Here is a 24,180-nt window from a genome sequence, read left to right on the forward strand (position 1 = left end):
CATAAAAAGATGCGATGGGTACCTAAGTATAACCTAGTGTGTACACAACACACACACGCACACACCCACTCACGCATGAACACACACACACGTGCACAAGCACGCGCACAATCACAACACAGTTTGTTGGTGGCATAGACAAAATGCCACCCATGAAAAAAAATAATAATGCTACAGTTGGGCCAGAGACTGAATTTTCAGCAAATTGCTTGGTAATCTAGAAGTTCATTTCTTGGAGACATTACCATCCTTTTTTTGACATTTGTGCAAGAGGCAAGGTGAATGCATACATATTAAATGTTCACATTTAATGGGAAGACCACACGTCACGGCAGTCTAAAATGAACCCATTTTCAAGTATTTGCTTACAGATTCTTCTGAGTACTGTATTCGCCATTTATAACGGTAAAGTAGCCCCATTGCTACACCTCTTTAACTCCAAACAAAAGAAATGGAATGACCAGCACCTTCCTTTGTTTTGTTTTGTTTTGTTTTGTTTGTTTTTTAAGCAAGTACTTTGAAGCCTTGCAGTAGCTACATGTGGCAAGTTCTGATGCTGCCAAAGTCAAACAGTTTCTTTGGCCACTTGGTTCTCTTTAAATACAAGTGTCTCTTGTCTGAAGGTACCCACCCCCCAACATCATCCCTACAGCCAGCACAGGCGAAACCACCCCACAACAGAGCGCGCCAGTCTCAGTAGGTGTATTTGTTCAGCGGTCTGACGGATGTCGTCTGTGGGACGAACGAAGGCTTTGGTGGCACGTCAGGTTTTAAGGATGGTGTCCTCTTTATGCCCGTCCGAGGGAGGGTGCCGTTACTGGTGTAACTGCTCTGTCTGGAGAGGGAAGGCTGCAGATGAACACTGACCGGTGTCCCCTGGATGTAGTCCATCTTCCCACCTCCCGTGGCAGGCATATATCCTCCACGACTAATACTAGGCTGTCTCGATAACAAAACACCATTTGGTGAGTTTAAGTTTTTAGGCATCGCCGATATGGAATGCCTCTGGGAGGAATTTTTGTGATAGCCCCTTTGTCTTTCCAGTGAGGTCATCGGGACCCCGGGGGTGGTGGGCACGTCCACCCGCTTTGTGGGGCTGTTCCTCGGGAGGGTAGAAGGAGGAGAGTACAAGGAGGCCTCCCTGTTTGGAACCTTAGGCGGGACCTCCGACATGTTTCCCATGGGATCCAGCATGAGGGTCTGGTGGGCCATTTGGATCTCGCCCATGATGGCTTTAGGGTTACTACTCGGGTCGCTAAGATGCTTCAAGAGATCGTTGAGCGTGTTTCTGGAATCAACCGAGCGCCGGTGGTCTCTCTTGCTCGATTTGGTGAGCGGGTGATCGATATTCTGGAGCTTTTTCTCAGCTTTGTGGGCATTCGAATTGGAGAAGGAGGTGTTGTAGTCATGGGTGGCATTCGGAAGCACGATGGCGCTGGGGATGTGCCCGTGACTGAGTGGAGAGTGAGGCGGCGGGCTGGAAGGGAAAAACTGAGGCGCGTCTTTCCTCGAAGCGCCGTGAGCTTTCTCCGACTGGCTTTTCATGGACTGGAGGGTCTTCTGCTGGAGGACGGGGGTAGACTCGGGCGTGGGAAGGGCGGCCAGCTCCGGAGGCTGGCCCCGATGGTCCATGATCATGGACTTCGTATCTCCGTTGGGGGGGAGCTCTTTACGACTGGTCAGGAGGTTGGTGTACAGTTTGGGCGAATCGATGTTCTGCTGATACTCCTTGACGGGGCTATCGAATAAGCCGTTCAGTTTGGCGAAGCTCCCGCTCGAGTCTGTACAGGACTGAGCCGATTCGGCATCTTTGTGGATCTTCCTGGACTTCCGAACAAACAAGTCCCGGTAACAGTAAACCGCGACCCCCGCAATGAAGGCGCCCAGGACGAAAGCCGCAAAGACGCAGGTGATGAGGACGTTCATGTGTACCATCTGGTTGGAGTCTCCAGATTGTACTTCCCACCTCACACCTGGAATAGACACGCAGGAGAGAATTTAAGGGTCTGGCAAGTCTTCCGGCAGGTAGCTTTGAAAAAGGATTATTGTCCTGTTACAGGCAGAACTACTTCCATAACGTTAACAAGCTCTGTTTGGAGCGAGAGCTCCCGTGACTTTTCATCTTTACTACGGGGTTCCCAGGTGAGAGAGGATTATGATAGCCATAAGACAACAACCCTCATGATCCAGTGCCTCACTGTCTGCCATTCTCCAACACTTCACTATTTATCACAAAAGTAGTCTGAGTAATCTTACTAACTTTAAGGATTTCTGCCAGAAAACTGGGGTTAGGTGTTTATCATCTAGCTAGCCAATTAGTGAATCACAAAGGGATTTGTCTCACATCTTTCTTCCTAACCCATAAATCCATACCAAAGGGCAGCTGGAATTAGGGAAAACAATGTATGAAGTCACATAAATGTACACACCATGCTAATAAAATTGTGATAATTTGTGAGGATTTTTTTAATGCAGTCACATATTTTATTCACACGCTAGAAGCATTCATTGGGCAGTTGCAAGTCACTAGTTTCCCCGAGTGCGTTTGCTCCAATTATCTTTTTTTTTTGTTTCCTTCCTGCCTGAGGAATACTCTTGAATTATATGCTCCTTTAAAAATCCACACAGTCTAGTGAAAGGCACTATATACTAGTGAGACAACAAAGTACAAGAATCTTCAAGAGAAAGGTTTAACTTAGACCTAGAAGAAGAAGAGTGGATTAGTTGGTAATTGTTGTAATTTTTAATGCAACCACAGACATCCTACAGTCAAAACGATGTTAGTTTAAGGAGGAACCTAGCTCTGTTACATGCAATAGACACAACTATCCCAGAGTGAGCGAAGATAAGAGTAAGATTTTAAGATTCTCTTTGGTTTTGGTTAGTTGTCAAGGCCTTTTGAATATTAGTTTGGGGGTCAATGTTCATGGTTATTAAAGATTTCAGTGGCATTGTATAAGGTTCAAAGAGAAAGAAGGAAGAAAAGATCACTAAAAATAAGGAGAAAAAAGAAACTTGAAAAAAAGAAAGAAAAGTATGAATGACATAAAAAGAAAACATAAAATCCCAAATCAACAAATATAAATCATAAATGACAATGCACTGACAAAAAAAAAATAAAAACTGTTTGGAAACCTGATATCTTGTTAAGGTAAATAGTAGAGTATTTTTTTTTCAGTATAATTTATCTAGTGAAAGGATCCAACAAGCCTATTTTTTATTATTGCTTATAATAAAAATGACAGGCATGGAAAAATGTTGCTATTTTTCATTGTTTATGATACCCATACTAGTTGATGCTTTATATAAATAAATATATGTATGTGTGTATATATATATGGCTATATATACACACGCATATACACAGAAGTATCCCTTCCACATTGCGGTGGGTAGGGATGCGGTACTCCTGTCATCTGGAAAATCTGGGTCCTCCCTTCATACCAAAGAAGTCTGCATTTTTTTTCTTTTATGGGGTGTTAACGGTATCTTATTATAAAATCTGAGTTAAGTATTTGGTCATAAGCTACGTGTAGGTCAATATTAAGATATCTCTACATTTCTAGCCTTTGTGTATCATCTGCTGACTTTTGTGTTCTTTTCACAAACATTAACTTTTTACTTATTTTAACTTTTAAAAAAAATTGTGTATAGTTATAGTATTAAAAGATAAAATATGCTGATTTTATACAACATTCTGTATTTTGTGCATTTTTTTAGTTTCTAAGCCTTTTCTGTATCATCTGTTGGGCTTCGCATGTCTGTGACTTCTGCAATACTCTCACAAAATTTCCATTTAATTTCTTATGCTAACTTGAGATATATTGAAATCATGATGGAGAAAGCCATGATATGCAAGAGATATCTACATGTACATAACATGTATGTGTTTATATACACATTCATATATTTTATTTATATAAAGCGTTAATTAGTATAGGTCTTATAAGCAATGAAAAAAAAAATTGTGTATCTATGAGTGTGTGGGTGTGGCATGGACATACACCAAAATAAATGTAGCAAGTCTAGGCTGCTGGACATTCTCTCATAATTGCCTTTTAATTTGGAAGGCACGAATTAGCATCTTTGTGTTCTGGTGTTGCTCCAAGGGTCCTCTAATTTCTTGTCTGATCTCTCCTTCAGGGAGAAATCCAATGTTATCACTATTATCTGAGTACTCTTTTTATGAGTCATCCACTTCTTTCATATGCTAAAGGACACACTTAGACTTAACCTAAGGAGACCCAAGGGCCAGAGAGGAAGGTAGCAAGAAGCAATGACACATAAACCTTTCCCAGTGTCACTTCTAAAGGGCCATAATAGTAAAAGGAATTAAGGCACCCAAAGGACCCAGTGTCCCTGCACTGAGAGTCATCAAATGTCAGGTTTCCACTCAGTTTGTAATGTTTTCCCTGGTAAGGCCTTACCCTTTGGGATACCTGATAAAGGATCAGTAAAATCAGAAGTGTTTGGTTCATCTTGAACTACAAATTTCCGGGAGCTCGTCAGTTTAGGTTTCCAGGAATCAATCACTTTAGGTGTTATTTCTGGGATACTTGCCATTGTGGTAACAGAAGACGAGGATACCTCCATGTCTGTGGTGGCAAACAGATTTTTATTAATTTATATGTGGGGTGGGAGAGAATATTTTTCCCCTCACTAGTCTGTGGCATTTCTTAGCAAATTGTAAGTGATATTCAAAGAAAGCTTCTTCTAGCTCTTCACACAAACGCATCTGAGGAAACTAAGTTGAATCCCTTCCTTTCAAGGGAAGAAACAAAAATTTTAAAGTAGAAAAATTTTATACAAAATTTTTTATAAAAATAAAAAAGTATGAAACAACATTAAACAGGTTTCAAAAATAAACAAACACAGGAAGTTCCCATTGAATACCCTGGGCCATTCATATCATTCAGGGAGAGGGGAAAAAGTCAGAGCCCTATTTAATTTCTATTTCCTTCCCTTGAGAGAGTTATTTAATTTTTTTCTCATTTTTTCTTTTTAAAAGCATATTCATGGAAGGTTTAAAATGCATATTAAGTGCTCCAAATATGGACTTATGAAAACCTAATATACATTTTTTAAACCACAGAAATCTTAAGCAATACTATAATCGACTTGGAAAATAGGCGGTTAGGTACGTTTGAAAAATATTTTTGACCCCGGAAATAAAGGGCACATATAAGTTAGGGTTATGCAACTCTTTGTGAATAGCGTTTGTAGCTCATTCACCCCTCCCTCCAGAGTGATCATGGCCCACAGCAGAGCCCTGAAGCAAAGTCTAGATGCTCTAGATTGCTCAAGACACCCCCCAAATCCCTGCAGAAATGTCTTCAGGAGAGTTAGAGATTCATGCAAAAGAAATGGAATCAACAAGCAAAACAATGACTCTTTTCCTATAAAACATGCCTTCCTGGATCAGGCCTGCCACCCTAAGAAATGAAGATGCCAAAGAGTTTTAGAAGTGCCAGTAGGAGCAAAAACCACTTAATGTTTAAGCATGCCTAGGACTGAAAGCAGCTAAGTGGATTTTCTGGAAGTTTAGAAAACAAAAGACAAAAGATCCAACTTCTTTTTAGGCTAAGACCTCAGGGATCACATTTCGGCCGGGTGCAAATGGTCCCAGGTCAATCCACTGTGACAAGACCCAAATGCAGGTGTGTGAACAGCCCACTGATATTATAACATATCAGGGCCTGACTTCTGCAATCCACTAGCTAAAGCCTTCATCAGGCCACAAGGTCTGATGATTTCCATGATCACAAAACACTCTGTAACATTTCTAAAACTTGTAAATACACATTTGGGCAAATGTGTATTTGTTTTATATAAGATTTGGGAAAGGTGAAGAGAAAGGGGAGGGAAGGCAATGAAATTCTGCCATCCATTGGGCATAGATGGCTGAGTGAGACATTCGCAATGCAGAACGGGGGAAAAAAAGCTAGGTTCAACTTGCGTGCAGCTGAGATGCAGTCTATGTTAATTAGGCTTCTTTAAAAAAAAAATCTAAGGATATGTTTTGGTCAATGATAAACTGTTAACATGCGGCTACACAGGGGTGAGGTGTTCAGAAAGACAAAAAGTCTCTCGCTACTGTCAGTGGGATTATGAGTCAAAGCACAAAAATGAAGGGCTGCCAAACTGCGCAAAAGGAGGGAGAAGGGGGGCTGAAAATGCTGAACTGAAGGAAAGAAAAGGTCATTAATTCAAAAAATTAAAAAAAACTAACCAGATGTTGGACCGCCAAATATTTTGTAATCTGGTGTAGTTGAAGTAGGCAAAATTTCTAAAAGAATTAAAGGAACAAGTAATCAGTGCAAAGTAACCAAAAGAAAGCAAAAATTTATAAATTCTAAATAACTAAAAAAGTCAAATGAAAAGACTGCAAATTCAAAAAAAAAAAAAGACCACAAAAAACAAGAGAAACCTATTCTCATACTTTTCTGTAGATTTCCTAAGAAGTTTTAAGAGGTGAAGAAAAAGAAAAAAAGGAAAACTTCCTTCTGGAATCCTTGGAGACCAAATAACTTGGCTTTTGCGAAGTTTTAAAGTTAAATGCTAGGTGGTAAGGTGACCTCAATAAAAGGCTGATCATCAACTAACGTCCACATGCGAATGTGGCCACCAAGAACTGCGGCAAAGAGGCCCGAGTGATCTCATCTTACCATGGCAGTCCCCAAGTTGTGCTGTGTTGCCATATTCTGTGTCTTGTTCATATCCTCCAGCACTGTGGTTATGGGAAGCAAAGAAGTCCTCAGTTAACAACCTTCATAGGAATATAAGTGGCAATCAAAGCAGAACCAAGAACATAAAAACTGGTTAGCAAATACAGGGTAAGGGAAATTTTCATTTAGAAAAATACATATAAAAAAAAAAACAGAAGTAGCAAACAATATTACATACAAATATCTCCTTGCTACATACAATGAGCCTCTGGCTTGCATAGCTTATTTGGGGGGATGCTTTGGGATAATGGAACAATGCTGAATTTTTCTTCCACGCCCCACATCCCTTTCCTGGCTGTGTCTTTCATGCCAATTGCCCAATGACAGTGGAAGAGACAAGTTCTTGGGACATTCGTAGATTTCAGGGCCTTGTTCAAAAGGAACGAGGGAAAGTTTTGCCTAATGGGACAATGGGGCACTTACAGCATCCCGGGCTTCACGCGGCCACAGGCTCCCTGGCTTAACCAGCCACAGTACGGGTCACGAGAGGCGATGCAAGATCTGTACAAAGGAGGAGAGTAGAAGGTGGTATGGATTTTCTCCATCGCCCACAGGTCTCCAGTGTGGGCAGCTTCCACCAAAGAGAGAAAAAAAAATTGGCTTACTTTTTACAGGACCCGTAACGCTCGCAGCGGCTGAGGGGAATTCTAATAACGCAGCTGGAGAAGGCTACGTACAAGGCATGGTGATCTGGATCCAGTTGCAGAGAGAGGACCTTCCTGTCCTCTTCACTCTCAGCATTACATCTGTTTGGAAACGGTTCAGAGTTATTATGTTCAATATTAAGTTTCGTATTTTATATATATTTACATATGTATATTTAAATATATTTATAATATAGTTAGTAGTTAATAGGTTGAGTAATACTTTAGTAGTGTAAGTCAGATACCCCGTGAACTAGAGAAGAATGCAGACTGTTGGGCTATTGGAAGTAGGCAAGTCTTGAAAAACAAATATTCTTTGCAGAACTCTAGGAAGATGTTGTCTCTTAAAAGTAGTTAATTCTTCAGATATGGTCTCAGATACTTCCTAGTTGGGTGACCCTGGGCAAGTCACTTGACCTCAATTGCCTAGCCTTTGCTGCTCTTCTGTCTTAGAATTTATACTAAGAGAGAAGGTAAGGGTTTAAAAATAAGTGAATTCAAATAATTCAAATGTTCCATCTTCTGTCTCTCTGAGAATGATTAACCCTATGCAAGTCAAGCTTGTTGGCATTCAGTCATTTCAGTCCCGTCCAATTCTTCGTGACCCCATTTGGGGTTTTCTTAGCAAAGATACTGGAATGGTTGAAAATTTCCTTCTCCAGCTTATTTTATAAATAAGAAAACTGAGGCAAACAGGGTTAAGTGACTTGCCTAGGGTCACACAGCTAGGAAGTGTTTGAGGCCAGATTTGAACCCAGGAAGATGAGTCTTCCTGACTTGGGGCTTAGTACTCTATCCACTGTGCTACCTACCTGTTCAAGTCAAGTTGAAGGCTGAATAAAGGGTTTTTAAAGACTGTAAGGAGAAGCTTAGGAATTTTGGTGATCTATAATAGCTACGGAATCCAAATTTCTACTTTTGAAAGAGTAAACACAATGCTTTGGAGTGAGTGCTGGATTTATAATTCAAGAGATCTGGGGTTTGAATCAAAGCTTTGCCACTCGACCTATGCTACTACCTAGGACAATTCACTTAATGTCTCTGGGTCTTTGATTCCTCATCTGTAGGTCTAATATTTATACACTATATATAGCTGTATACTATATATACCTGCTATAGCCAGGCACCGAGTTAAGTGCTTTTATAATTATAATTTCATTCAATCCTCACAACCAACCTGGGAGGCAGGTGTTATTTTTTTATCCCCATTTTCCAAGTGAGGAAATGAAGACAAGGAGAGGGGGAAGTGCCTTGCCTAGTGCCACAAAGCTAGTAAATGTCTGAGGACAGATGTGAACTCAGGTTTTCCTAATTCTAAGCCTGATTGTCTCTGCAACATGCCACCTAACTGCCTGATATTGAGGATATCTGAAATCCCTCCAAACCCTAAATTCTATGAACTCACCTCTAGATTTTTCAAAAAATTCAACTAATAGAAATCTATTAACTAAAAGAAATGGACTCCTCGCCTTCATTGGAAAAACCAAATGACACAAAAAAGATAAGGAAACATACTTCTGCCTTTATACCACAGAAGAGATGAGGTGCCATATACCTTTGTCGGGTGTGAATTACATATTTTTGCCCAAAGGTTTTTTTTCCCCTCTTCATGGATTTTCAAGGTGATGTATAATGTATGTGTATTTATGTGTGAAATGTTGGTAGATGTAATAGAGTTGGTCAAATTTAAAGCTGGCTAAAGGGTTTTTAAAGATCGTCAGCTTTCCAGTTTAGGGGATGTACAACAGAGAAAAGTAACTTCTAAAAGGAACAAGGAAACAGGTTTATATTTCAGTGTCTTCATTATCTCTATCTTGGTAGGGGGACAATGTGACAAAAGCAGAAAGAGCTGATGGGTCTGAAGTCAGCAGATCTGGATTGGAATCCTCATACTATTAGGGTAAAAGCTTCCTTTACCCCACACTTTTACCCAACTCTTTTGTTTTGACGTTCCAAAGGATCTCATTTCATAGGGGGTTAAAGAAAACACAGAAACAGATGTGTAAAAATTCTTTTTTTTTTCACTTGCAACTGTTGGCTAGCATGTGGCATCCTAAAATATCTCAGCAATGTAACAGGGGTAGTGTTAAAAACTTCTCCCTTTCCCCAGGTGAAAGTAAGAGTGGATCCATTTTTAGTTTGCTCAATAGTTCAGCTACTACCCTGCCTTCACATACTCCGTAAAGTGACAAACATGGGGCCATTTTTGTTTAAAGGACACTCCCACACCAAACCATGATTCACTTAGGGACCTAGGAGTAAAGGACTAGAGGGAAAACATTCTGGAAATATTTGGATCATGCTAAAGAAGAGTTCTCGTAAAATATACCTACTTTGCATGGTTGTAAGCATCAATCTCTTCCAATAATACGCTGTCATTCAAGGAGAAAGGGCTGGTCTTTGCCAGGATCTTAAGTACGACTCCAGCTTCCGAGCCAAGAAATATGACTGTGTAATTTTGGTATGGTCCAGCTGAATGATCTACTGCGATAGCAGTCAATCTATACCTACCCAAAAAAGGGAGAGGAAACGTGATTAACACACAGAGCACAGAGGCAACAGATAAATAACTCTAGTAGACGGCGGTGCTGTTCCCTGAAGCCTACCTGACCCGAGTCTTTGTGAACCAGGGCTCCTCGATGATGGATGGGACAGCGGAGTCCATCAAAGGATGGGATTTGATGAAGGACAGGGTTTCATCGGGGAAATCAATGGAAGTTTTGTAAGCCTCTGCAAGGCCATGTTTTGCACAACAGCCAGGCCTGCAAAGATCAACACCAATTAATTTTTCTTTCACTAAAATCAAAGTTCTGGTGAGAAAACCAAGTTAATAAGAGAACTTGAAATAGGGTATCCTTGTTTATTTAGGGAAATATATGTGTTTTGCTTGGCAGAGAGGAATACTGAGGCTTGATATAAGGAAATACTGCCTAAGTTACACTGTCCAAATGCGGAATGGGGTGCTTCAAGAGAGGAATTTCAAATGGATCCTCTATGAACACTTGTAAGAGAATATTTGGGGTTTATAGGATGGACTAAATCAAGGATAATTGACCTGGGATCCAATGGCTCTGAAGTAATCTGTAGACAGATTTCAGAAGGTGTGAGGCCTTTGATGGAGAAAAAAAAATCTTTATTTCATATTAATTGGTCTCCTTTGTAATTTTATGTCATTTCTTTCATGCACCAAAAACCATTCTAAGAAGGGGTCCAAAGGCTCCACCAGACTGTCAAAGGGATCCAAGACTCAAAAAAAGTATTAACGGTCCCTGAACTAGATTGTCTTCAGTTGCCCATTCCAAATGTGACATTTTTGATTCCATAATTCTGATAGGACAACAGAAGAAGGCAGGGGAGTGCTGAAGAGTCACAAAGGAGAAATGTTACTTCCACTTATATGACAAGACCTCCATGTTTCATAGCTTGCAAAGGTGCTATTCACAAACCAATTTTACCAACATCTTGTTAAAGATATTGTAGAGGTAGAATAAAGATATCCTAGAATTGTGTGGGAGGCTGGATTAGATGACCTTTAAGACCTCCTCCAGTCTCTCTCTGGGTTAAGATTCTGCAATTCTTTGATTCTTTACGGTACCAGGAATAAGACCCTCTACCTCAACTATATTTTTGTTTTCTTTCTTTCTTTCTTTCTTTTTTATTCTACCTTGGCTTGGGGACTTTGTCTTCAGGTACCGCTGTCCAGACAGAGTCTGGGGTCTTCTGTTCTTTAAACCTTCCTTTGAATACTTTTTCAATGTCATCCATGCTAAAAGCACACACAGCTGAACCAGGAATGCTGTAAGAAAGAGAGAGAAAAAAAATTACAGGGAAATTCTAACAAAAAAGCAAGCAGAGGTCTTCTATGAAGTCAAGCACTGGGTCCCTCACCTGTTCAGCTGGGTGGTAAACACCCCGACCACCGTAGGGATGCCATTGATTTGTATGATGTCAGTAATGGACTGAAGGACATCAAAGTAGAAGAATGAATCCCCGGGGACGGAACAGTTGAGTCGGGCCTTGAGAAAAGAAGTCCAGTGTTTCTCCAGGACCCGCTGGGAGCCACCCATGTCATTTTTGCATATACGGGCCACACGGGAATACACAGCCTGCCCGGGCGAAGAAAGAACAGCAGCAGGGATGTGAGTGTGGGGAAAATCAGGAGAAAGAAAGCTGTTTTTTTAAGAGATCAATACAAAATGGGAAGACTGTCTGGTTTAGAGGAAGCTGGCCAACCTTATGTCTTTTTTTACAAAATGAATTCATACCAGACTAAGCAAATCAAAGAGAAGGGCTGTCTTAGTAGTAATAGCGAGTATTTATTTATAGAGTACTTTAAGACTCACAAAGTACTTTACAAATATGATCTCATTTGGAATAATTTCACCATAAGCCTGGTGGGTAAGATGCTGATTTTTTCTCATTTACATTTACATCTATTATTCTCATTTTACATGTGTGGAAACTGAGGCAGACAGATTACATGACTTGCCCAGAATCACACAGTCAATAAATGTAGGAGGCCAGATTTAAACTCAGGTTTTCCTGATTCCAGGTCCTGTGCTCTATCTATTAAGCCTCTCCTAGATTTTACCTTTTAACTTTTTTTCAGATATTCATATTGTCCATGGATTCTAATGTCCTTACTATTGGCTGGGAAGTGTGGGCATATGTGTGTGTGTGTGTGTATCTATGTGGGGAGTTGGACAATAACACATATAAATCATAGTTATAAAAATATTAATTCCCAAAGTAGTCTACTTTTGAAATAACTTTATGCTATTCAGAAAAAAAGATTAGGCCTAAAACTAATAATAATAAATATTATATTTTAAATATTTTTATTTATAATAAATATTTTATTTATAAATAATAATATAATGAATTATAATAATACATATAATGAATAATTAACGAACTAGTAAAGTCCAGGGATATTAGTAGATAATTACCCACAAACACAGAGAAAATGAGAGCATCAAAGCTGTTTCTACTATGGACATTGTTCAAATCTTCCCAGGAGTCACTATCATAAGAGGTCAGTTTTCCAGCTTGAAGGGACCTAAAGAGGCCAATTGAAGCCCAGTGCTTTGTTCAAGGCCACGCATATAGAAAGAGACAGGGCTGGGATTTGGACTTGGGTCCTATGATTCCATGTTCAATATTCTCTTCCCAAGATAGCCAAAAATCTCTGGGCTGGGCTCAATGCACCTCTACAGGAGGAAGGTGTCACAGCCCTATCACTAACTCTCCCAGATCAGCCTCTCACTCCCACACAGTGACACAGAATAGAAGTCTGATATCATATACTTGCCTTGCCTAAATTATTATGTTCTACAGCAATTTCTCGAAAGAAGAAATAAACATAGTTTCCATATTCTATGGCATGAAGAAAATGTGGCTCTGAAAGAAAAATTGAAGACAGGCTGGTATCTAAAGGAGAATTCAATTAGTATTAGACACCGAGTGCTAGGAATGACTGACAGATGTCCCTTCGTTACATACAAACAAGTCAACAGGAGTTCTGATATGCCCAAGATTTTAAGGAGTTCAAATATGGGTGTGTTCAAGCTTCAATGAATTTAAAGACTTTAATGTCAGCTAATGGACTGTAAAAAGGCCTAGAGGGAATTACACTACAGCAAAGGTCTTTGTTTCTACAGATTTATTCATTAACCTATTTAACTAGGGAAGAAAAACTCTTCTATGCGAAATAAAACCTTGAATTCTGGGCCCAAAATAATAAGCTCAGTTACCTTAGCTCTTATGTTTATAGACATTCACCAAATTCATCCCCACTATCATATGTCAAAGGTAGGCATTGAAGGCAGGTTCTTTAGTTGTGAAAAAAGTGGCACTCACACTCCTCAGGTAAATTCTGGTCCTCTGACTCCCAAACAAGAGCCCCCTTTCCCTAGACCCTGCCAGAAGCAGATTGTGATGTAACTTAAATAAATAGCGGCCTGTTATCAGACCTCTTCCCTCCCAGGATCTTTGTTTGAATCATCTTTGGCTCTACAATGCCTCCATTTTTCAAAGATACCTTTTATCCATTTGGAATCATATTTTATGGTTCGTAGGGCAGATCCATCGCCCATGCTCCGATAAATGACAGCATCACTTGCCAGGAAATCAGCTACTGTTGCAGAATATAGTTTCCCATCTGAAACAAGAGTTCTGGATTTGGTATAGCAAGTGAACAAAACATTAAGAACCCACTATATGCAAAGTGCAGAATTAGACACAAAAGTCAATGCAAAGATAACTAAGACACGCCCTCATTTCTCAGAGAATGCATGATCTCATAGTCACAACAATAATACTTTTCATTTGTCATGTATGAAAAATCCTTTGAATCCTCTATGTCTAAGAATCTACATCTGAAAATAGTAGTTAGGTTAGATGGTCTTTAAGGTTCCTTCCAGCTATAAATTTATGATCCTCATTTGATCCATACAAAAAATTTTTGAGATAATCATGGCAAATAATAATAACTAGCACTTATTTAGGGTCTTGCTATTTGCAAACAGTTTTACATGCATTATTTTATTTAAACTTCCCAAAAATGCTAGGAGGTAGGGGTTTTTTTGTAGTTGTTTGTTTGTTTGTTTTTTGTTTTTTATCTGGATTTAGGATTGTATCTTTGTGGGTAATTATTGATGGAAAAATTCCCCAAACAGATTCAAAGCTTCAAGTACTTTGAATTCAAAAGTCTTCCTAGTAGAAACACAGAAGAAAAACAACAGCTTGATTACATGGGTCGATGGGGATATGATTGGGAATGGAGACTCTAAGCAATCACCCTAATGCATATATTAATAAATATGGAAATAGGTCTTGATCAATGACATATGTAAAACCCAGGGGAATTGTTCATTGGCTATGGGGGAGAGGGAAAGGGGAGTGAGGAGGGGAAGGAAAAAATATGAATCATGTAACCATGGGAAAATATTCTAAATCAATTAATTAAATTAAAAAATCAAGTCTTCCTAGAGTTTCCTGGGGGCACTGAGAAACTTGTCAAAGGTAGACCTTGAATCTAGGTATTCCTGAAATTAAGGGTGGTCTTCTGGCCATAATAATTTGCTGCCTCTCATGGTATAGTTCCTGACAGTATCACTTTATAGATTCAGAAGTTAAATTATTTGTCCATGAACACACATGATTCTAAGTGTTAGAGGTGGGATTCAAACTCAGGATCTTTAAATTCAAATCTCACCTATTTAGCCAATTTATCCACCACATCACATTCCTCTTCAAGTACTTTTATTTTACAAATTAGGACGATGAGTTACAGAGTAAAGAAAATTTCTTGTCCAAGAAATTGTTCATATAGCCACTTAATGGCTGTCTTAGTTCTGGGACTAGAAATAAGGTCTCCTGACTCCACATAGAATAATCTTTTCACCATGATAAATACAATTTGATATCCCTTAAAAGGTCACTTCCTTTTTAGAATTATCATAATTTTCATTGAAAGAATTTCACTTAAAAAAAAAATCTTTGTCTCAGTAACAACTCTAAGATGGAAGGGAAAGGGCTAGGCAAAAGGGGTCAAGTGATTTGCCTAATCACACAGCTAGGAAGTATCTGAGGTTAGATTTGAACCAATGTCTGGCATTTTATGCACTGAACCTACTTAATTGTCCCTAGAGTTTCATTTTTTATCAATGTCTTCTGGAAATCTATTTAAAGAGCCGACTTTTAGCACATCTATGTCAAGAAGCTATCCAAGTGGCACTGGGAAATTTCCTCTAAAACTGCTTCGTCCCCTTTAATATCAATAGTCATTTGGAATCACGACTAGANAATCTTCCCAGGAGTCACTATCATAAGAGGTCAGTTTTCCAGCTTGAAGGGACCTAAAGAGGCCAATTGAAGCCCAGTGCTTTGTTCAAGGCCACGCATATAGAAAGAGACAGGGCTGGGATTTGGACTTGGGTCCTATGATTCCATGTTCAATATTCTCTTCCCAAGATAGCCAAAAATCTCTGGGCTGGGCTCAATGCACCTCTACAGGAGGAAGGTGTCACAGCCCTATCACTAACTCTCCCAGATCAGCCTCTCACTCCCACACAGTGACACAGAATAGAAGTCTGATATCATATACTTGCCTTGCCTAAATTATTATGTTCTACAGCAATTTCTCGAAAGAAGAAATAAACATAGTTTCCATATTCTATGGCATGAAGAAAATGTGGCTCTGAAAGAAAAATTGAAGACAGGCTGGTATCTAAAGGAGAATTCAATTAGTATTAGACACCGAGTGCTAGGAATGACTGACAGATGTCCCTTCGTTACATACAAACAAGTCAACAGGAGTTCTGATATGCCCAAGATTTTAAGGAGTTCAAATATGGGTGTGTTCAAGCTTCAATGAATTTAAAGACTTTAATGTCAGCTAATGGACTGTAAAAAGGCCTAGAGGGAATTACACTACAGCAAAGGTCTTTGTTTCTACAGATTTATTCATTAACCTATTTAACTAGGGAAGAAAAACTCTTCTATGCGAAATAAAACCTTGAATTCTGGGCCCAAAATAATAAGCTCAGTTACCTTAGCTCTTATGTTTATAGACATTCACCAAATTCATCCCCACTATCATATGTCAAAGGTAGGCATTGAAGGCAGGTTCTTTAGTTGTGAAAAAAGTGGCACTCACACTCCTCAGGTAAATTCTGGTCCTCTGACTCCCAAACAAGAGCCCCCTTTCCCTAGACCCTGCCAGAAGCAGATTGTGATGTAACTTAAATAAACAGCGGCCTGTTATCAGACCTCTTCCCTCCCAGGATCTTTGTTTGAATCATCTTTGGCTCTACAATGCCTCCATTTTTCAAAGATACCTTTTATCCATTTGGAATCATATTTTATGGTTCGTAGGGCAGATCCATCGCCCATGCTCCGATAAATGACAGCATCACTTGCCAGGAAATCAGCTACTGTTGCAGAATATAGTTTCCCATCTGAAACAAGAGTTCTGGATTTGGTATAGCAAGTGAACAAAACATTAAGAACCCACTATATGCAAAGTGCAGAATTAGACACAAAAGTCAATGCAAAGATAACTAAGACACGCCCTCATTTCTCAGAGAATGCATGATCTCATAGTCACAACAATAATACTTTTCATTTGTCATGTATGAAAAATCCTTTGAATCCTCTATGTCTAAGAATCTACATCTGAAAATAGTAGTTAGGTTAGATGGTCTTTAAGGTTCCTTCCAGCTATAAATTTATGATCCTCATTTGATCCATACAAAAAACTTTTGAGATAATCATGGCAAATAATAATAACTAGCACTTATTTAGGGTCTTGCTATTTGCAAACAGTTTTACATGCATTATTTTATTTAAACTTCCCAAAAATGCTAGGAGGTAGGGGTTTTTTTGTAGTTGTTTGTTTGTTTGTTTTTTGTTTTTTATCTGGATTTAGGATTGTATCTTTGTGGGTAATTATTGATGGAAAAATTCCCCAAACAGATTCAAAGCTTCAAGTACTTTGAATTCAAAAGTCTTCCTAGTAGAAACACAGAAGAAAAACAACAGCCTGATTACATGGGTCGATGGGGATATGATTGGGAATGGAGACTCTAAGCAATCACCCTAATGCATATATTAATAAATATGGAAATAGGTCTTGATCAATGACATATGTAAAACCCAGGGGAATTGTTCATTGGCTATGGGGGAGAGGGAAAGGGGAGTGAGGAGGGGAAGGAAAAAATATGAATCATGTAACCATGGGAAAATATTCTAAATCAATTAATTAAATAAAAAAATCAAGTCTTCCTAGAGTTTCCTGGGGGCACTGAGAAACTTGTCAAAGGTAGACCTTGAATCTAGGTATTCCTGAAATTAAGGGTGGTCTTCTGGCCATAATAATTTGCTGCCTCTCATGGTATAGTTCCTGACAGTATCACTTTATAGATTCAGAAGTTAAATTATTTGTCCATGAACACACATGATTCTAAGTGTTAGAGGTGGGATTCAAACTCAGGATCTTTAAATTCAAATCTCACCTATTTAGCCAATTTATCCACCACATCACATTCCTCTTCAAGTACTTTTATTTTACAAATTAGGATGATGAGTTACAGAGTAAAGAAAATTTCTTGTCCAAGAAATTGTTCATATAGCCACTTAATGGCTGTCTTAGTTCTGGGACTAGAAATAAGGTCTCCTGACTCCACATAGAATAATCTTTTCACCATGATAAATACAATTTGATATCCCTTAAAAGGTCACTTCCTTTTTAGAATTATCATAATTTTCATTGAAAGAATTTCATGTAAAAAAAAAATCTTTGTCTCAGTAACAACTCTAAGATGGAAGGGAAAGGGCTAGGCAAAAGGGGTCAAGTGATTTGCCTAGTCACACAGCTAGGAAGTATCTGAGGTTAGATTTGAACCAATGTCTGGCATTTTATGCACTGAACCTACTTAATTGTCCCTAGAGTTTCATTTTTTATCAATGTCTTCTGGAAATCTATTTAAAGAGCCGACTTTTAGCACATCTATGTCAAGAAGCTATCCAAGTGGCACTGGGAAATTTCCTCTAAAACTGCTTCGTCCCCTTTAATATCAATAGTCATTTGGAATCACGACTAGAAAAGATCTTACCAGCAAAGAGCGCAACATTGGTTTGTCTGGCATCAAATGGGCACCTTGCCAAGCCACTAATTTCTTCCCCATCGTACTCCAAGGTATTCAACTGCAGAAGAAGAATAAAGAGCAGGCATCACATCTGTTCTATGTACCAGTCTGAAGGCAACTGTGTTTGACTTCTGTTGTAATTCTATATGACAAATTCTGTCTGCCTCTATTTTTCCATAGCATTAGAGAGAAAACAAGTCACTGGGGTACAGACTAGAAAATTCAACTCTGACACCGAAACAGTGAAGGTTTAAAAGCCTGTAACACTAACAGACAAATCATATCATATCTAATGTACTCACCCTATAGTATCTGCACATTGGGTTAAATGCATTTGTGCCACAGACAAAAACCATCTCATCGTTTCTTGGAACAAACACTTTAATAAAGTTGTGGCACTCATCCTAAAAAAAAAAAAATGAGTTATACATTAAAAATGGATTTCTCACATGACTGAGAGCAAACCCCTCTAAAAATCTGAACGACTCCCAAGTTTTCCTCAGTTGAACTTACCTTGTGTTTGCCTTTCATGGCACAGTTTTCTCGATCCTGTTGTCTTGACCTCCATGTTAATTTCTGTTTTAATCAAATTTTTAAAAAAAAAGAGAAAAGAGAGAGATTAATTTCTAACTGTGGAAATAGTTCCTTGGGAAGAAGATGGGCAAATTCAAATTAATTTGCCTAAGAAAGTTGCTCACCTTGCTTGGTATCACTTCTGTTTTGGGGATTTCATTTAAGTTTACGGTATAAACTTGGTCCCTATTGGAAATAAAGGAGCAAGCCATATTAGAAGACATAAAAATGTGAAGCTTCTGTCTTTTTTTTTTTTTTTTAAACAGATATGTCTCTCTAATGTGTTGGAAAGCTCTTGGAGATTGCTTACTCTCTGAAACAATTAAGTCAACAAAGTGCATGTTTCATTAGTAATAGGCTTTTGGATCATTTCACTAGTTAGAGCAGAGGTGTTATCATGGTAGCTCAGAGTATAAGCATAAACATACTTATTTGGCTGGTTCATTCCAAGTTAAGAAGAAACCGGGAAGAATTATTTCCCAGCTACTCTCAAGACTTTTCGGAAAGAACAGTGAAGTGTGGAACCTTAATGGCTGTAGTAACAAAATGCTGATGAATGCTTTGCTGGATGTTGTCCCTGCTTATAGAAGTCTGGGAATTTTCTGGGTAGCTTAGTTGTTTTTTTTTCCCCTCTCTCTTTTCTATTGCCTCCTTCTGATTTTTGATCGCTATCTACATATTACTTTTTCATGAACTAGATGCATTAAAGCATGCACCACTAGAGAAAAGAATTTTAATCTAATAAACCAACGAGAGGAAAATTACCTGCCAGCAATATAAAGTGTGTCTCGAATTTTCAACATCAGCTGAAAGTCCAGCCTGTGCTGAGATTCATTGCCTGAAGGGCGTCCTCTAAAAACTGGATATTGCCTTGAATCTGCAAGTAAAAATGGGCTATACCATCAGTCAGGATTATGGAGTTGGAAGATCAATAGACAGCATTGATTAGCTGTATATACTAGTTGTAGAAGGGTTTTAACTAAATTCCTCTGGTAATGTCCTGAATGTAAATGAATAAAAGATGGGAAATGTCAGCAAATGGTCTTTTTTTATACCAAAATTACATGACTTATTTCTGATTGCATTAGAAAAGAACATCTAAACAATATTGCCTGGTTTTGTAGTTAAAACTAAAAACAAAACAAAACAAAACAAAAACCTAGGAAATAATCAGGGACAAATTTAAAACTAAAAATGCCTCAAAAAAAAAAAGCAAATAAAAATGCCTACTTCTACAAAGCATGCTGAGGAATTGAGAAGCAAAGAGCTTCTTTTTCATGAAAAAGCAATCATTCTATGGCTTACTTACAGTGGTAATCAACGGTATTAATGGGTTCATCGTCCTCAGGAAAGCTGACTGCCCTCAACTGGGAGATGGTTATTAACAGTATATATGCACAAAGCAAGGGGGGCCTCATGGTTGGCCAAGGGGGAGAAAAAAAGAGCAGTGCCTCCTCAGAAATCCCGGTTAGCTACCTGCAAAACAGAAACAGGTGGAAAAGATTTCAGTGCTGTGATAAAACTGTTTTCTCATTTGTAATCAGCTCAATTTCACCCCCTCTAGCCTCACCCCCCCCCCCATAAGCGCTGGCAGCTCTGGATGAGGCACCTTTACAAACACAGGAAGAAGGTGGCAGCATTCCAGAACTGATTAAATTTAGCATCTGGGAAGCGTATGGATGTTTGTGAATTTTTTAGGCAAATTCACAGGCTTTTTTTTTTTTTTTGAGGTAACTATGTATGTCATCACAGCAAAGTCACAAGAACCACAGACAGCAACGCAGGCTGCTGACTTGGCAAGAAGACAGTGAAAGTTGGGATCAGAATTTTAATTAAAGTGAAATTTCTTTCCCTTCCTCCAATTCCCCTGAAAAGCATCCAATACAGCATTTCCCTCCAACCCCTAAAATGCCTAAGCTGTCCTCACAGATATCCAGAGAGATAATGATGGCTGTCACCCTAGTAACCTATTGGCTGGGGACGATGCTATGGCTGTAAGCAAAATGAGGACTTTAAACTCAAAGTTTGTTGAGCAGGGTTTTTTTTTGTGTGTGTGTTTTGTTTTTTAATCCTGGATTCGATGGTAATCAAAATATGGCAGCCATGAAACAAATGGTCTTGAATAGAGGTACAGATGAGGGGGGAAGAGAGGATGATAGGGAAAAAAAGAGGTTCCCTCAACAACAAAGCAAAAAAAAAATGGCTGGGATTAGATAGCTAAATTGATAAATAGATCACCCAGGTATAAATATTTTTTTAAATGAAAGCCCCCAGACACACATAATAGTAAAATATACTCTGTAGACCTGGCTCCTTATCATGTTAGCCCTCCAAATTTTGAGATCATCTCATCCAAATTTTGACACGAGATGCCTACATAGCAAGTCATATAGGATCATAGACTGGAAACTAGAAGAAACCTTAAATGCCATCTTGTCCAATTTTCTCTTCATCTTTTTTTTTTAAACAAATGCATAAAATGAGGGCCCAAAGAGATTAGGTGAATCAAACAGGTAGTAAGATGTACAGGTGGGATTTCAATCCAGGGCTTGTGACACCCAATTCTGCCCCTTTTCTTTGGAAATGAATTAATTAAATAGTTGCTGATTTTTTTCCCTCTAACACAGCATGAAGATAGTAAGAACTGAGGTTGGATAACTTGCTCAGAATGTTGGAGAAGGAGAACCATTGACTGGGCAGGGGTTGAACCAGATATCTATCCCCTAAGGTCCTTTCCAATTCTAAGATTACAATTCACCAAATACAAAAATTTACTCTGGAGGATGTCATTAAAGCTTAATTAACTTTAAAAACCAAAGGATAACAAAAACTTCAGGGCCTCTGCTTTGCTCCCTTCATAGCTCTCCAAGGAATGGATGGGTCCATATACAAAACTCCATAGACCCCACTTTGCCAATCTGGACTGCCAGCTACCATAAAAAAACACCTGGAACTCCCTCCATCCCTCCTCTTCCAAGAGTCTGATGTGAAGGCATGAAATTATTCCAACTCCCAGGGAGCTCCAACCTATTGACCGGAGGCATCAAGATTGCTCCTTGCATGGTTCTAAGAACAATCATATAATTAAATGTGAGTTCTGGGAATGCTAACATTATATAGAGAGAACAACACTAGAATAAATATATTGGGGCCCAGAAGAAGGGCAGATTAGCCTCCAAAAGCCTTTGCTAAAAGGAGGAGAGGGATGGAAATAAAGAGGAAACTATTTTTGAAAAAACTACAGGGGGAGGGGTCGGTCTGAATTCAAGATAGTTATTTGGTCCTACTTCAAGGGTAGAGATTTAGGGGAGGCTTGAGAAGGAGGTCAAGTTTCGGCTTATGGGAGATGATCAGGGAAAAAACAGAAAACTAGACCAAGAAAATGTCTGTGAGTAGACTAAGGAAACAATAATGTTTGGAATATGAGGACATGTACTGAATTCAGTACCAAACTGAATTTGAGGACTATTCAAGGTATAGATAAATGTGCTTATATAGTGATAAAAAGACCTTAAAGAGAGAATTTTAAGCCCAAAAGCAAGGTGGGGGTGAGTACATGAGGGGGAAACACCAAAAAAAGAAATATACTTATTTAAAATATATTAAGATGATTTATTTCAACTATACAATAAATATGTTAATTTGAAATCAATTAAAATATTTTAATATACTTTAAATATAAAATTAATAAAGTGAGTCATAATAATTTCTGAATATCTTGCTTAGAATGTTTAATAAAGTCAAATTAAATGTGAGTCAAAAGTCAGAGGACTTTATAATTTTTCTAGCTATGTTTCTATTTATTTATCTATAGAGATTTGTGCCTGAGCTCTTTAGAATCACAAAAAGTTAGAGCTAAAAGGGACCTGGAGATCACGTAGGCCTCTCTCCTCATTTGACAGATTATAAAATAGGACCAAGGAAGGTGTTGAGTTAAGAGAGCTAGGACTTAAGCTGAGGCATTCTAATGCCAAGGCTACTGCTTTTTATGTACTGTTAAAATAGTTTTGTGTACCATAACTGAGCAAATGTGAATGGCATTGCTAAGCCTCTTACCAATACCATCTCATTTGATCTTCACAACCCTGGGACATAGGAGTTATTATTATTATCCCCATTTTGCAGCTGAAGAAACTAAGGCAGATAAGTAAATGACCCAGGGCCACATTGGTAGCAAGTATCTGAACTTGACTCATCTTCTTGACTTCTACCCATTTTGCAATCCCAGCAGAGAGATAAAACCACATAATCCCAAGATAAAGGTCTTTGGGAAAGAGTTATCTCCAGCCTTTAAATGGTGGCTTTGACCCTAAATATTTATCTAGCAGCAGTTGTGTGGGGGACTAGAATTGTGCCTTGCAATTCCCTAAAATGGATCATTTACAAGGAAAGCTTATCCAGCATTACCCTTGGAGCCTGTGAAGGGGTCTGGGAAATCTCGTGCCCTCTAATTTGAAACCTCCCTTAGTCAATGGTTTCCTCTAGCTAGAGCCAGAAACACTCCACCACTCTGAAGGTAATACTGGCTTAAATTACTGCTTGAGCCCGATGGAGGAAAAAAAAATGACCTCAAAAGGTCTCACACCTCTACTGAGGCAAGTTCTTCCAGCCTCACCTTCCTCACAGGGGGTTATCAAATTTATAAAGCCCTTTGAAAAGGTGAGGTATTATGTAAATAGAAGATGCTCTCATGATGATTAAATTATGCTAGGGCACCAGAACCAGGACCTCCACTACTACAGATAAAAGGAAAAAAAAAAAAAAAAAAAGGGTAAATCTCTACACTGTTTTGGATACAATGGGATAAAAACTTGAAAAACCTTCCAGATACTTGGAAACATCTTGATGAACAAATGTTGGTCAGGAAAAGTCTTTGATGACCACGAGGCATTCAGTAGCTCATCTTGGACAAGCAGATGCATTCTAGGCTATATCTTATTTCTCCTCTGTGTACTAATGTTTCACCAAGGAACACACCACTAAGTATAAAGTATACACACATTCTACTGTAACTAATAATTAAATACATTATAAAGCTTACACAAAAACAGAAATTTAAAATCCATGAGATAAAGATGAAACAATGTTTGATCCTAGAGTCTTAGGAAACAGTTAGGTTTTTGCCCAGGAATCTAGATGTTTGATATCATGTGGACATGGTTCTACTGTCCTAAGAGTGTTGGACTGGAAGATACAGTACCTTCCTGGAAAGGGTGTCTTTTCAGCAGTTCTGACCCCAGCATCAAGGTTGAAGACTGAATCAGTGCTGACTCATATGAGAGGCTAGCTGCCTGGTGAGCTATCATTTCCTGTAATTCATTCATCTGACACTGCATAAAGTGATTTCTCTTCAAATTACAACCTCTCCTCCCCCCACAACCACATTCTTCCCAAAAGAACCAATGTTTCCTGTCGGTCACAGCACAAAGTCATCTTTAAATTCTCTCCCTCCCTCCTTCTCTTGTCTCCCTTTCTCTCCCACTCCCCCTCTTTTCCTCTCTCCCTCTCTCTTCTTCTCTCTCTCTCCCCCTCTTCCTCTCTCTCTTTCCCCTGTTTCCTCCCTCTCTTCTTCTTCTCTTTCTCCCCCCC

General features: G+C 38.9%; 1 protein-coding gene across 1 annotated transcript in view; it reads right to left on the reverse strand.

The window, feature by feature from the left end:
* Positions 1-398: 398 nt before the first annotated feature.
* SEMA6D (semaphorin 6D) overlaps positions 399-24,180 on the reverse strand; it is a 70,884-nt gene continuing 47,102 nt past the window's right edge. Inside the window, exons 2-19 of the mRNA XM_044665190.1 lie at positions 19,901-20,067; positions 19,357-19,468; positions 18,717-18,777; positions 18,532-18,594; positions 18,321-18,422; positions 17,986-18,076; positions 16,210-16,329; positions 15,481-15,569; positions 11,258-11,475; positions 11,034-11,165; positions 9,976-10,131; positions 9,703-9,876; positions 7,331-7,471; positions 7,149-7,226; positions 6,666-6,766; positions 6,230-6,286; positions 4,428-4,595; positions 399-1,973 (exon numbers count right to left, since the gene is read on the reverse strand). Of these exons, the coding sequence (XP_044521125.1) occupies positions 694-1,973; positions 4,428-4,595; positions 6,230-6,286; positions 6,666-6,766; positions 7,149-7,226; positions 7,331-7,471; positions 9,703-9,876; positions 9,976-10,131; positions 11,034-11,165; positions 11,258-11,475; positions 15,481-15,569; positions 16,210-16,329; positions 17,986-18,076; positions 18,321-18,422; positions 18,532-18,594; positions 18,717-18,777; positions 19,357-19,468; positions 19,901-20,009 (3,252 nt within the window). The 5' untranslated portion in view covers positions 20,010-20,067 and the 3' untranslated portion in view covers positions 399-693. The remainder of the gene's footprint in view (positions 1,974-4,427; positions 4,596-6,229; positions 6,287-6,665; positions 6,767-7,148; positions 7,227-7,330; positions 7,472-9,702; positions 9,877-9,975; positions 10,132-11,033; positions 11,166-11,257; positions 11,476-15,480; positions 15,570-16,209; positions 16,330-17,985; positions 18,077-18,320; positions 18,423-18,531; positions 18,595-18,716; positions 18,778-19,356; positions 19,469-19,900; positions 20,068-24,180) is intronic.

The sequence above is a fragment of the Gracilinanus agilis genome, chromosome 2 (genome assembly GCF_016433145.1).
Source record: "Gracilinanus agilis isolate LMUSP501 chromosome 2, AgileGrace, whole genome shotgun sequence".
Classification (NCBI taxonomy): domain Eukaryota; kingdom Metazoa; phylum Chordata; class Mammalia; order Didelphimorphia; family Didelphidae; genus Gracilinanus; species Gracilinanus agilis.